Genomic DNA, 14821 nt, shown 5'->3' with positions numbered 1-14821 from the left:
AGTTGTTGTTGTAGTAGTAGTAGTTGTTGTTTTAAAGAAAGTAAGTTTCCTAGATCTCATGTCTCTGATGAGTTCAATTCAGAGCGAGGTGCACTTAAGCTGATTGATTTCACTGAACTTAAACATGCTTCAGTCTAAGTAAGATTGTGGGGAAAGCATGTAACCAAGATTTCCTGTTCACTATCTCTTTACTCCTCTCCATGGAATAAATGATCAAATGCATACAGTTTTCCCTTAATTGCATAATGTGAACAGGCTGCAAAATTAACCTGCTCTTGGCATTGTGTTCGTGATATTCGATTGGATTTTATTTTTAAAAGTTACAGACTAGGTGCACACCTGCTGGCGATGCAGTCTGTCTGCTCCCCTCCTCGATTCTAATATCCCGCCATGCGATTCCCTGAGAAGCAAAGTCGGAGTTGCTGCAGCCACTTCTTTCACACACACAAATGCACGGAGCTTCCTTAAACTTAACCTCCCCTGAGGCCTCATCAGGCAACAGCAGCTGCTTTGCTCGGAGACTGGAGCAGTTCCCAGTGTGTAGCTTGTCCGAGAAAGGCAAGAGGATGAGATCAGCTTAGCTCTTCCAGGCCACCCAGATTCGTGGGCCTCTGCTGCCATCTACCGCCTCTCCGGCTTCTCGGGGAAATCATGTCCGCTCTGGCTGATGGAATGTGTGGGATGGAAGCAGATCCCGCCATGAGCAAAGCAGAAGAGTTAAGAACATAAGAAAGCATGCCTGCCTCTAGCTGTGGGGTCAGAGTACAGCCAACATGGCTAGTAGCCATCAATAGTCCACTCCTCCATGAATGATGGAGATGTTTCAACAATGACCTTTAGCAATGACCTTCTTTAAATAAACCAAAAACAACAACCCCCCCAAAAAACAAAGTATATTTACCATAATTTCAAAACATCAAATAGTAAGTCCATGGCGCTATGGGTTAAACCGCAGAGCCTAGGACTTGCCGATCAGAAGGTCAGTGGTTCGAATCCCTATGACGGGGTGAGCTCCTGTTGCTCGGTCCCTGCTCCTGCCAACCTAGCAGTTCGAAAGCACGTCAAAGTGCAAGTAGATAAATAGGTACCACTCCGGCGGGAAGGTAAACGGCATTTCCGTGCACTGCTCCGGTTTGCCAGAAGCGGCTTAGTCATGCCGGCCACATGACCCGGAAGCTGTACACCGGCTCCCTCAGCCAATAAAGTGAGATGAGCGCCGCAACCCCAGAGTCGTCCGCGACTGGACCTAATGGTCAGGGGTCCCTTTACCTTTAACATTCTGTATACAGCGGAACCTCAGTTTTCAAACGTGGTCTGTTCTGAAAGACCATTCGACTTCCGAAACATTTGAAAACCGAGGCACAATGGGCAGTCAACAAATTCAATAGAGAAAATTGAGAAACACAGTGGAAGCCATTTTACTTCTGACAAATTTTAACAAATGTTAAAAAATGGAAGCATTTACTTCCAGGTTTTTGGCATTTGGGTTCTGAAATGTTCGTCAATGGAGACGTTTGAGAACCGAGGTTCTACTGTACAGTGGTACCTCGGGTTACAGACGCTTCAGGTTACAGACTCTGCTAACCCAGAAATAGTACCTCGAGTTAAGAACTTTGCTTCATGATGAGAACAGAAATTGCACGACGGCGGGAGGCCCCATTAGCTAAAGTGGTGCTTCAGGTTAAGAACAGTTTCAGGTTAAGAACAGACCTCCAGAATGAATTCAGTTCTTAACCCGAAGTACCACTGTACTTTAAAAAAAAATCAATGGATATTAATACTGAATTTCACTATGTGTATAGATTACTATAAATATGAATTTAGCAATCACCTTGTATGAGACTTCTCGAAGCAATTTCAAACATATAGGGCAGGATTCAGCTAACAGATCCTGCTAGCAGAAGCCCACGAAGGACTTTTGCTAGTGCAATGGGGCTTTCCCCCACTTTCCTCCCTGCTCATAACCCCCCATGCCCATCCAAATTGACTTGTGGAGGGAAGAACCCCCCAAACAGCCCATGTTTTCCTCTGTATTTCATATTGAAGAAAATTTGGTGTGGCACGAACGAATTTTTATTCTGAAAGTGTGGCTCAGAGAAAAAAGTTTGAGAACCATCAGTTTCAGTGAGTTTGCACTGAGTAAATGCTAGTCGAAAGCAAGTCATATAAAACAATTTTGCACATGTATGTTGAGTCAGCATGGTGCAGTGATCAGAGGTGTCAGAATAGGCCCTGAGAGGCCCTGGAAAGAATACAGTGGTACCTCGGGTTACATACGCTTCAGGTTACATACGCTTCAGGTTACAGACTCCGCTAACCCAGAAATAGTACCTTGGGTTAAGAACTTTGCTTCAGGATGAGAACAGAAATCGTGTGGCGGCAGTGGGAGGCCCCATTAGCTAAAGTGGTGCTTCAGGTTAAGAACAGTTTCAGGTTAAGAACGGACCACCGGAACGAATTAAGTTCTTAACCCAAGGTACCACTGTACATTGAAAGAGCAACCCTGGTGTCAATAGGCAGGCCGTAAATAAATTGTGAGGGCTCACAATCAATAATCATTGCAATTCTCACAGCCTTATCACGCAGAGAAGCTATTATATTTGTCAGCACCCATATTATCTGTTTTTCATACGTGCAATCAGTGGGAGCAATCGAAACTGGTTCTGTAACTGTATGCATTTCTGCAGCTTTCCAAATATTAACGAGCCATTCTTTAATCATGGGATGAGCCATCTTCAAATATCTCAAGAGCTGGCACACAGAAGATGGGGCAAGCTTGTTTTCTCCTGCTCCGGAGGATAGGACTCGAACCGAGTTACATGAAAGGAGATTCTGACTAACTTTCTGGCAGCAAGAGCTGTTTGATAGTGGAACAGTCTCCCTCGGCAGGTTGCGGACTCTCCTTCCTTGGAGGTTTTTAAGCAGAGGTTGTATGGCCATCTGTCATGGATGCTTTAGCTGAGATTCCTGCCTTGGACTTGATAAGACTTGGTGTGATTGAGACAAGTTTTCCTTGGCCGCGAACTTGGACCGAGTATGAAGATTTCAGCCACTCAGAATGCACAGTAAACTTGCAGTCACTGTCCTTATTTAATGTGGATGGTCCATCTTTAGAATAATACAGCTATAGAGTTCTGGGGCACTCAGTCCCATTCAAACCCCACCACCACCACCAACCCACCAACCCACTCGGTGCAAGAGACTTACCACTCCAGCATTCCCAACATATCACTGTTCAACTTCAGCAAGAAGACCTCAAGCAAAAGGAAGCCCAGCACCTCTTTGAGCAATCGGCTCTGAAGCTGAACTGTGCTCTTCCAGAAAGCGCCTTTTTATGCTGCGTGAATGATCACCTAAAACGTGGGAATTTGTCAGGCAAGCAAACGTCAGGAAAACTGAACAAAGTTCTGTCGGAATGTAGCCCAAAACCAGCACGTGTTCGCCATCTAGTGTCATGAGCCAGTATTAGAAAAATGATAAACTGAATTGGACATACAGTGGTACCTCGGGTTGCATACGCTTCAGGTTACAGACGCTTCAGGTTACACACTCCGCTAACGCAGAAATAGTACCTCGGGTTAAGGACTTTGCTTCAGGATGAGAACAGAAATTGTGCTCTGGCGGTGCGGCAGCAGCAGGAGGCCCCAATAGCTAAAGTGGTGCTTCAGGTTAAGAACAGTTTCAGGTTAAGAACAGACCTCCAGAACGAATTAAGTACTTAACCCGAGGTACCACTGTATTCACCTATTGCTTGCTGTATATGACCCTAAAGTCGGGAGCCAGAAATTCCTGCAGCGTTGCAAAGGGTCCTAGGTGCTCATCTCTAAGGCTGCGCTCTCCATTATTGATGCAGCACCCCTAAAATACTGACACACTCTTTGCATGTCCTCTTGTGCACCTGGGTCTCAGCTTGCATCCTGTTCCCACCATCTCCATCCCGGGCTCTTATTCCTCTTCCAAGTTCGTGTGAATTCTGCCCTAAGCAGTATAGAATTTAAAACCGAATAGGAGCTCAAAAATCCCTTTCAGCAAGCTGATCGCATCACAGGAAGGTGGAATTAGTCACGGAGAGGAGGAGCCTATAAAAGTTAGGGCCAGCTCTCAGCAGATTTGGCATTCCAGCCTCTTGCAAGTGCCCTCTGAAACCCAAACGCCTGTGGATTTTTATTTTAAGAAATCTCCCAGGGAGGTGGAACCATGTGCCCCAGGAAGAACAAATGTTTGTTTCCATGCTATTGAAACCTGGCAAAGCTGGGGCTACAGAATGCGAGTGCAAAGGATAAAGAAAAAACTGCTGAAACATTTTTTCTGCGGAAAACGCCTCTACTAATTTTGTTGTGTGCATCGTGTCACCTACTCATTCAGTTAGTAGCTATTTCTTATTGTTTCCCTTCGTTTTTAAAGATCTACCAAATCATTTATTCATTACATTGCCACCTCCCCTTGCCTCCAAGGAGCTCATGCATGTTCCTCCCCCTCCCAATTTTATCCTCAACACAACCCTGTGAGGAAAGCTAGCCCGAAAGACTGTGAACTGCCCAAGGTCACCCAGTGAGTTTCACGGAAGAGCAGGGGATTCAAACCTAGACTTTCTTCGCATGAAGAATGGCCTTGACCAAAAACAGGTTGGCATGGGAGCTGGAACAAAATACAGTGGTACCTCGGGTTACATACGCTTCAGGTTACAGACTCCGCTAACCCAGAAATAGTACCTCGGGTTAAGAACTTTGCTTCAGGGTGAGAACAGAAATTGTGCTCCGGCGGCGCAGCAGCAGCGGGAGGCCCCATTAGCTAAAGTGGTGCTTCAGGTTAAGAACAATTTCAGGTTAAGAACGGACCTCCGGAACAAATTAAGTACATAACTAGAGGTACCACTGTAATTGCTCTCACAAGAGTGGCAAGCAATTACTCTTCCCAGGGGATTCTGTGTGTTGCAGCTCTGCGAGAGAAATAAGGGGTCTCCTACCAACTCTCGGCCGTTTACCTTCCTGCCGGAATGGTACCTATTTATCTGCTTGCGCTTGGACGTGCTTTCGAACTGATAGGTTGGCAGGAGCAGGAACCGAGCAACGGGAGCTCACTCCGTCGCGGGGATTCAAACCACCGACCTTCTGATCGGCAAGTCCTAGGCTCTGTGGTTAAACCCAGTTTAATCCCAGTTTCCGTGCGCTGTTCTGGTTTGCCAGAAGTGGCTTAGTCATGCTGGCCACATGACCTGGAAGCTGTACACTGGCTCCCTCAGCCAATAAAGTGAGATGAGCACCACAACCCCAGAGTCGTCCGCGACTGAACCTAATGGTTAGGGGTCCCTTTACCTTTACCAACTCTTGACACCCTTTACAAACTACAGCTCTGAGGCATCATCCAGTCATCTTAGGGACCCCACCCTGGATTTGTGTAGGGTTTACTCCTTCGCCTTTTCTTCTTCCGAAGATGTCCTACAAGGCACCAGAGGTTTAGAACCAGAGTTTTCCTTCTCCTATTTGGGCTGCCTTTCCAGGTGGATGAGCCCCACCTGTCCTTCACTACAGCAAGTGCAGAAACTGCCTTCTGGGCCGTTGGACCCACTATTGGTCTCATCCGCTCAATTCCCCAGGGCCTGTCTGCATGCAGAGGAAGTCCCTAACTAACCCAGGTTTTGAGACCCCTTGGTGACTACCCTTTACCTGGTTTAGCCGGCCAGTTGAAACTGTTACCCTGGTTTAAATGATGGTTTAGAGTGGTGTAATGTTACCCAATGTTACTCAAGAGAGTCCCATGGACTGCAAGAAGAGCAAACCTATCCATTCTGAAGGAAATCAGCCCTGAGTGCTCACTGGAAGGACAGATCCTGAAGCTGAGGCTCCAGTACTTTGGCCACCTCATGAGAAGACTCCTTGGAAAAGACCCTGATGTTGGGAAAGATGGAGGGCACAAGGAGAAGGGGATGACAGAGGACGAGATGGTTGGACAGTGTTCTCAAAGCTACCAACGTGAGTTTGACCAAGCTGTGGGAGGCAGTGGAAGACAGGAGTGCCTGGCGTGCTATGGTCCGTGAGGGTCACAAAGAGTCGGACACGACTAAACAACAACAAACAATGTTACCCAAAATGTAGTGTGTATGGATCCTTAAGTTTGATCCAACAGGGTTCATCTTGCGCTCAAATAATTTGCGCAGTGCTAACAGCCCTCATGGGGGACGCGGGTGGCGCTGTGGGTAAAACCTCAGTGCCTAGGACTTGCCGATCGTAAGGTCGGCGGTTCGAATCCCCGCGGCGGGGTGAGCTCCCGTCGTTCGGTCCTGGCTCCTGCCAACCTAGCAGTTCGAAAGCACCCTTAAGTGCAAGTAGATAAATAGGGACCGCTTTATAGCAGGAAGGTAACGGCGTTTCCGTGTGCGGCACTGGTGCTGGCTCGCCAGACGCAGCTTCGTCACACTGGTCACATGACCCGGAAGTGTCTTCAGACAGCGCCAACTCCCGGCCTCTTAAGCGAGATGAGCACGCAACCCCAGAGTCGGTCACGACTGGCCCGTACGGGCAGGGGTACCTTTACCTTTAACAGCCCTCACACCACCTGGAAGCCACCTTGGACATCTTATCTGTATAATCTACAGCGACCGACAGCAGCTCTCCAGGGTTTCAGGCAGAACAAATTCCCCGCCTTACCAGGAGGTGCCGGGAATTGAACCTGCGGCTTTCCGCATGCACGGCCAATGCTCTACTGCTGAGCCACAGCCCTGCTTGTCAGCCCCGTTTCCTTCAGCCCAGGACTCTTCTGGGCTGAAGGAGATAACTCAGCCGAGTGGTTAATTCACAGAACAGGCACGCTGGGGAGGAAGGTGTGGCCCTAACAGGCATTTTGCGTAGGCATTTTCAGAGAAAGGAGTAAAGGGTCTTCTATCAGCATTGCTGGCTCGACACTGTGATAAGAAACCGTTTGTTCAGGAGAGAGAATATCCCAGAGGTCGGGAGTTTCGTCCAGTGCTTTGCAGGCAGTTTTGCTTGCAGTCCTGAACTGATAACTTCAACATGAGCCGCGATATGGAAGGTACCCAGTTATCCCAAATGCAAAGGATCACAAACCAGGTGGCAGTAGAAGGAGTCTTTGTGTGCCGAGCAGCAAATTAAAATCCAGAGAAACATATATAGGTCTTCTCAGAGGCTGAGCTCTCCAACACGCTATTATTTTCATGACGAACGCCTGTCATTGCCACAAGCCGGCCAAACGTGCCATCAGAACCAGACAAAAATATTTTTATTTACCCAGGCATTTTAATCTCTGTGAATCTGTGCTCTTGGTGCTTTTATCTGCTGTGTTGTTATAGTTTAGTGTCTCAGGAAGCAATCCACCAAGATGAGCAGTTTAGGACGCAATGCATCTCAGGCCCGCTTAGCCATTTCCTGGCTTAGCCAGCAGTCAGTCCCTAACCCTGATTCAGCCAAAGATACACCATACCTTGCCCGCCACAGCCCTCAGATATTGGTGCCCACCAGCAATTGATATTCGTTAACTGCCCCGGAATATGGCACATCCATGTAGCCACCCGAAAAGTTGTCGCTAGAACCATCCTACAAAGTTGTAGTCAATGAGAAGCTGTCAATGGCTTAAGAGCCCTGCTCCCTCCAAAGAGACGAGATGCGGGGAGCAAGCAACCTTGACTCAGCAACAGCCCCGAATAAAAAGTGGATGGCCCCTTCTGTTTTGCAAAGATTATTGCCTTTCAAAGAGCTGAATGACTATGGGGGAATTATCTTTGGCTGAAACAATGGGTCTGAAGGAAGACAATTCTTCGTGTGGGGTAGTTTAACAGAGTTCAACTCCAGGGCAAGCCTACAAAGCACCAGTTACAAGAAGCCAGGCCCAGGATGGCTCCAGGAAGAAACACACCCTCCCGTAGCAGTGAATATCAGTTGCTGTACAGAGGGATGGTCCAACTATAGAGATGCAAACTTGCAAACCACTTAGGGCAAGGATGGAGAACCATGGGCTCCCTAGATGTTGCTGACGTCCACTGCCCATCACCCCCAGCCAGCATGACCAACAGTCAAGGATGATGGGAGCTGGAGTCCAATGGCATATGGGCGCCACAGGCTCCCTATGGTAGGCTGAACAGGGACATGGGTGGCGAGGTGGTCTAAACCAGGGGTCAGCAACCTAAGGCCCATGGACTGGAAGCGGCCTGTGGAGGTCATTTGACCAGCCCACAAGCTGCCCCCTGAACCAAGCTGCCCACTCATGCGCTGGGCTAAAATCGGTGCAGCGTGGTGCAGGGACTCGCTTCCGCGGTGCCAAAAATCACAATCCAGCCCACGGAGGGATCTCCGTGGGACTGATCCAGCCCAGGCAAGATAAACCTTGCTGACCCCTGGTCTAAACCACTGACCCTTTTGGGCTTGCCAATTGGAAGGTTGGCGGTTCAAATCCCCACGACGGAGTGAGCTCCCGTTGCTCTGTTCCAGCTCCTGCCAACCTAGCAGTTCAAAAGCATGCCAGTGCAGTAGATAAATAGGTACCACTGCAGCGGGAAGGTAAACAGTGTTTCCGCGCACTCTGGCTTCCATCACGGTGTCCTGTTGCACCAGAAGCGGTTTGGTTACGCTGGCAACATGACCTGGAAAGCTGTCTGTGGACAAACGCCAGCTCCCACAGCCTGAAAGTGAGATGAGTGCCACAACTCCATAGTCGCCTTTGACTGGACTTAACTGTCCTTATGGTAGGCTGGCAAAATTCTAGGAGACTAAGTTTAGGAAAGCAAATACCTTTTTAAGAGAAAGGAAAAGAAAGAGAGGTGTTCAGATAGTAGTTTAGGAGTTGGCCAGCTGAAGGATGGATTCTCTAACGCACTAAAGCAACCTTTGCTAACCACCCAAGGTATAAATGTTTGCAAACAGCTTTTCAAAGCTTTGCAATCGAGCAGATAGAAAATCTCATTGTCATATCAAGGATGAAAACCTCGAGGCAATTTATACAGTGAAATAAGCCCAGGCACAAAGATTTATTAAAGGTGGTAATCATAGGATCATACAAGTTGGAAAGGACCCTGAGGATCATCCAGTCCAACCCCCTGAAATGCAGGAATATGCAGCTGTCCCTTGCAGGGATCGAACCTGCAACCTTGGTGTTATCAGCACCACGCTGTAACCAGCTGAACTATCCATAACCAAGTTCCATAGAAAGCAATTAGGAACGTCTAACGTGCTGCTTGGTTTCAAGGGGACTTGAACTTTCTCTGGAACAGAGCAGCACACATTAAGGCTGCAATCCTATGCTTACCTGGGAGTAAGCAGCACCCAATACATCAACACTTATTTCTGAGAAAACACGCCACAGGACCCAGTTCCATGGGGGTTCACTTTTAAAGTTCAGGAACCTAGCAAAAAGCTACTGACCACAGGCCTCTCAACAACAGTGGTAAAACAAATCACACTTAGAAAAATGAAAGCCGTTTTTTATTGTTGTCTCCACAGCCAATCATTTGACACGAACATGCATACGTAATTTGGCTACGCACACACCACTTTTCTTTTTAAACGTTAGTTATTAAACATACAACAGACATCCTTACAAAAATGAGTCAAAATGCAAACTTAACTTTTTAAAACAAACAGTTTTACTCATTTATTTATTTTTTTCTTAAAAAAAACCTTTGTGTGTTGGGTACCATTTGTACAAACACAGTTAATTTAAACAAATCTGCTCTTAAGTTTCCTCATGGTTGCACATAAAAAAGCTGCAATACAAAATGAAGTCACTGAGAGTTTCTTTCTTTCTTTTTAAATAGCAGAAATAGGCAGTTTCGCCATGCACAAGAAGCAATATTAAATATTAGTTTTTCAAAAAAAGAAAAAAAAAAACCACGTTTAAAAATATTTAGTTCAAGTCACAGAACTTTCTCCAGTCCAGAGAAATCCAAAACGCAATGCAGAATTAGCTGCCACAGAATGGCCATTCTGAAAGGCTAAATAAAAAATAAAATAAAAAAATCACCTCCCAGGGTTGATAAAATTTTCGATGATTTTGGCACAGAAAAGAAGTTATCAGCTTACTCAAGAACAAGAACGTGATTTTTTTTTTTTAATGGAGAAGACAAGAAGAGGAGAAAAATCAAAAGCAAGACTGAACAAGATAGTAGTTGCAATCACTTAAAAAAAAGAAAAAAAGATCTGTGCATCTCCGTCATTGCAGAATACTGTTTACAGCAGAGCATAATTTCCAGGTAACTGTTATTGCAACATAGATTTAATTTGCTTCGAGGTAGTCTCATCATTCAAATGTTTTGTTGTGTACCTAAAAAGGAAAAATAAAAGTGTCTAAAAACCATGCACATATGTCTGCACTGCAGGGGGTTGGACTCTATGATTCTATGGCTTTGTACATCTCTGGCAGTCTGATCCTTAAAAAAAGACTATTTTGGGGACAAGAGGGCAATCTTGGGGCAGTGCAGTGGAGGGAAGCTTTGGGCTGGGTGTTTCTGCTGAATCCCCGTGTACGTAGGCATTTGAAAAATTCTAAAATGCTGTGCCTGCCTTCACACTGTACCAGTGGTCCTTATTTACCAGTGCTAACCACTGTTTTCCAAGAAAGAAGAGTTGGCACTTACAGTGATTCCACGTTCAAAAGCTAGATACCTGAGAGCATTTAGAAGGCCTTCTACACTGTTTGGAGGCTGGTCTTTGAGAACTTTGATGCATCCTTTCATCTGGAAATCAATACAAAAGGGTTGGGGGGGGGGGACAGGACACACATGTTAATTCACAACAAACCGGCGTTGGACGTAACCATGACACAACCTGCAATTTCACTTTTCAGAAAGGATCCAGCCCCTCATGTCAATACGATTAGCTCAATCAGGGGGACGGCAATGACTTTAAAAACAACAGCCCTCGAAGGAAGCCAAGGCAGCCATAGATACACTGCCCATGATTCATATAAATAGCATTTTCACACAAGTGCAGCCTAGCTGGCATAATATGGGAACTTGCACTGAATCATCCGCATCATTTTTACTGACATGCAGAAATGCTAAAAAATACATATTTTAAAAATGAGTATCTTCTGTGTTTCCTTCTTGCCTCCACCCCACCCAGCTGGCCCACCACAAGGAAGTGTAATTCACTCAGCCCCAGAACTTACATCAATTTTTGACGTTTTAGCAAACGCGCCTACTGGATGCACGTGATCATAGAGAATGATGACGCCCACCATCACCCTCAGACAGAACGATACCGTTTGCTCGTTGGTGAATCTGCTTCTATATTCCCTGGGATTTTAAAAAGACACGGCAGTAAACACTTGATTATCCAAAGCTGAATTCTAAATAATAATAATAATAATAATAATAATAATAATTTATTATTTATACCCCACCCACCTGGCTGGGTTTCCCCAGCCACTCTGGGCAGTTTCCAACAGAACACTAAAATACAATAACCTATTAAACATTAAAAGCTTCCCTAAACAGGGCTGCCTTCAGATGTTTTCTAAAAGTTTGGTAGTTATTTTTCACTTTGACATCTGAAGGGAGGGCGTTCCACAGGGCAGGTGCCACTACCGAGAATGCCCTTTGCCTGGTTCCCTGTAACTTGGCTTCTCGCAGCGAGGGAACTGCCAGAAGGCCCTCGGCACTGGACCTCAGTGTCAGGCAGAACGATGTAGGTGGAGACGCTCCTCCAGGCATACTGGGCCGAGGCCGTTTAGGGCTTTAAAGGTCAGCACCAACACTTTGAATTGTGCTCAGAAACGTACTGGGAGCCAGTGTAGGTCTTTCAAGACCAGTGTTATATGGTCTCGGCGACCGCTCCCAGCCACCAGTCTAGCTGCCGCATTCTGGATTAGTTGTAGTTTCCGGGTCACCTTCAAAGGTAGCCCCACATAGAGCGCATTGCAGTAGTCCAAGCGAGAGATAACTAGAGCAAGTGTCTCAGCGGAATGCCATACCCAAAAGTAACAGCCTTCTCAGGGTAAAATTTCTTCCTTCCCAACTGCAAATCCTGAAGCCTGGTGCTGGGGTTTCGTTCCTACCTTTCTCTAACAGCGCAACACGCCTTGCTAAAACCACCCGAGATATCTGGCTGCACAATAACCATTTGTGGCAGGTTAGGGTGATCAAGCACTGGGGGTCAACCCTGGAAAAGAGGCTCAAGATGCAGGCAAAGTACACTCCAGGTTCTTATATCTTCCTGATTTATGCATGAGATCAAACCATTTCCCAAAGCGTACAGATGCCTTCCGATACATTCCGGTGTTGAAATATTAAAAAGAACTGTTCCCGCAAGAACTAGCAATCTGGCACATGCCCAGCTTAATCTGAAAAAGGCGCTACAAAACTGGAAGTGTCGAGACCTCTCAGAGAGAGCAGCCTATCTGTCATCTCCAAGGAGCACTATCAATAGCAGCCACTTCTGTGGAAGAAAGTAAAATGCACTTGGGAGACTGTTACGGAAGGAATCGCCTCTGCACAGCCCACCTTGTGGGTCACAGGCTCCTTCCCTGACCCTAACCGGACCATAACATCTGGGTCAGATGTGTTCAGTCAGGAAAATGGCATGGTCCAATTCAGGAAACCAGGCTTGGCCCCACTCCTTGCTCTGTATAATGCACGGTCTACAATGACCAAGACTCTCCACCCCCTTCCTTCTTCTATCTGCCATATTACAAAAGTTTCTTACTAGTTCAATATGACTGCAGTCCTGCACTTGGGTACGTACCAGAAAGGAACTACCAGGTTCTTATCTTATTCTTCCTTAATTCTAGGTTCTGGTTTTCCTCAAATTGTTTATACCTTCGGCAAATTAACTCTGAATTTGAGACTTACTATCTATGGCTTATCATGATCAGAGTATGAATCCTTCTTAGTGTTTGAAACTTCTCAGTAAAAAAACAAACAGGCTTTGCTTAGGGAGATGCCCACGTTTGTCAAATAAATAAAATGGTGTTTTGATCAAAAGTTATGTCTGAAGTAGCCTCGGTACTTACGGGGTTTCCAGCATAACTCGGCAAACGCTGGCCATGGTGCTTAAGCAGTCTGTGGTGTTCTCTATAGGCAAATTTTTGTTCTGTAATTGGCATAGGAAATACATAGTTACTGTAATATAAGCAAGCAACCCATTTTTCCAAGTAGGACTGAGAATGTCTCCTGTTCAGAACCCTGGAGAACTGCTACCTACTGGCATAGACCAGTGTTTCTCAAACTTGCTGAACTACAACTCCCATCATCCCTGGCCACTGGTCCTGCTAGGTAGGGATGATGGGAGTTGTAGTCCAACAACAGCTGGAGAAACACTGATCATGTTGAGAGTAATATTCTTCCCCTTGGTGGAGAAGCTTCAGTGACAAGTTTTAGGAGCCAAGTGCAAAAGGCAGACAAGCTGTTTTGGGGTAGGTAGGGAGCAGACTTTAGCTGCGCATTACTGAGTTGCGCTGAGATGCTGCCATCTATGACGAGTCACAAGATTTACTGAATAAAATTCCAAAGCCTCTCTCCTGTAACTAAATCAATTCTACAGCCCTTAACACCTTCAAATCACACTGCTGACGTGAAATTCAACATTAAGATGCACCCAAAAGTCTGTAACACGGAGTCTTGTCAGCAGGCAAGCTAGTTTTACGCAACAAACTTGTATTTTCCACAGTTATCCTAACAAGGAGGTCTATTCACGCACATACCTCTGAAACGAATTTTGTCGTGGCATCGCTTAAGGTTTTCAACATTGGCGTTGCTTCGGCATAAAATAAAGACATTCTGTTGGCCAATTCGTTATTTACTTCATTTTCTCCTTCTGCCTACCAAAGTATAAAATTTAAAAAAATCACAATCTTCACTGGTTTTGAATAAACAGAGTAAGTGGTACAAGGGTCACAAAGAAATACCTTCTTCACTTCTACAGAAGGGTACTTACTGGAACATTATTGATCCTCATACGACTCAAGGTTCTTCTGTAGTAGCTGAAGTCATTCTGAATTGCGGGATTCGTCATCTAGAAAGGGGGGGGGGGAGAGGATGTGACAAGTGCACATCATACCCTAACTCGTTCTGAAGGGGCCAGGGATTTCAGTTCTGTGAAGACCTGGGAAATGAGGCCAGCATCTTGAGGTCCTGCACTGAAGTGGTGGTCTAGGGCAGGATCCTAAATATTATTTTGTCAAGACAGAATCCTGCATAACTAGGCTATTAAATATCCAGAATACTACGGAACACATGTGATTTCATGTATGTTGCCTAATACAGTAATATGGAATAGGCAGCAGCCGAATGGGGCAAGCATTAGTTGCCGCTGTTAGCAGGACAGATAGCTCTGCCTGGATGCTTATAGGCAAGGCCGTACTGTCCTTGCATGGAGAACCTCCAGCATTTTGTGCCAGTATGAGGAATGGGTATTGGACTAAGATGCTCCTCTGTTCTGGTCCAGTAGTGTTCTTCTTATGTCCTTAGTGATGGGACGAGCTTGAACAATCAGTAAGACCAGGGTTCACAGTCCTTGGCTGCCATCCAGGACAAAAATGGAAAGTGATTTCCATATTTGTTTACAGCAACATCGGATCAATGGACAAACAAGCACTGTGCAACGCTGTAACACGGATCACAGCTGCTTTGTGACCGTCCAGTTTGGACAAGTGCTATGCGGGGATAATTCTGAACTTACCTTCAGCTCATCAAAACGAAGTGTGAAATGAAGGATTTCTGCAAACTGTTTGGCAAGAGCCTGCTCTCGCTCCAGGTGCTGCGTGGGAGAATATGGAGTGCTTGTCAGAGCCCCAAGAAGACCTCGCAATGCCGCTTCTGCACGCAAGAACAAGGGGGACAGTTACGTAAAACAGTGTGAATGTCTTGAACGTCCTG

General features: G+C 46.1%; 1 protein-coding gene across 4 annotated transcripts in view; it reads right to left on the bottom strand.

Moving 5' to 3' along the window:
- Nucleotides 1–9414: 9414 nt before the first annotated feature.
- Nucleotides 9415–14821, bottom strand: part of CYRIB (CYFIP related Rac1 interactor B) — a 64164-nt gene continuing 58757 nt past the window's right edge. For all 4 annotated transcript variants that reach the window (XM_081012800.1, XM_081012799.1, XM_081012801.1 and 1 more), the window contains exons 7-13: nt 14625–14761; nt 13881–13958; nt 13648–13764; nt 12958–13037; nt 11116–11242; nt 10611–10681; nt 9415–10269 (exon numbers count right to left, since the gene is read on the bottom strand). In XM_081012800.1, the coding sequence (XP_080868926.1) occupies nt 10206–10269; nt 10611–10681; nt 11116–11242; nt 12958–13037; nt 13648–13764; nt 13881–13958; nt 14625–14761 (674 nt within the window). In that variant the 3' untranslated portion in view covers nt 9415–10205. The remainder of the gene's footprint in view (nt 10270–10610; nt 10682–11115; nt 11243–12957; nt 13038–13647; nt 13765–13880; nt 13959–14624; nt 14762–14821) is intronic.

Source organism: Podarcis pityusensis, assembly GCF_964106645.2.
Source record: "Podarcis pityusensis genome assembly, chromosome: 7".
NCBI classification, from domain to species: Eukaryota; Metazoa; Chordata; class Lepidosauria; order Squamata; family Lacertidae; genus Podarcis; species Podarcis pityusensis.
This window is presented reverse-complemented; position numbering and strand designations above follow the sequence as displayed.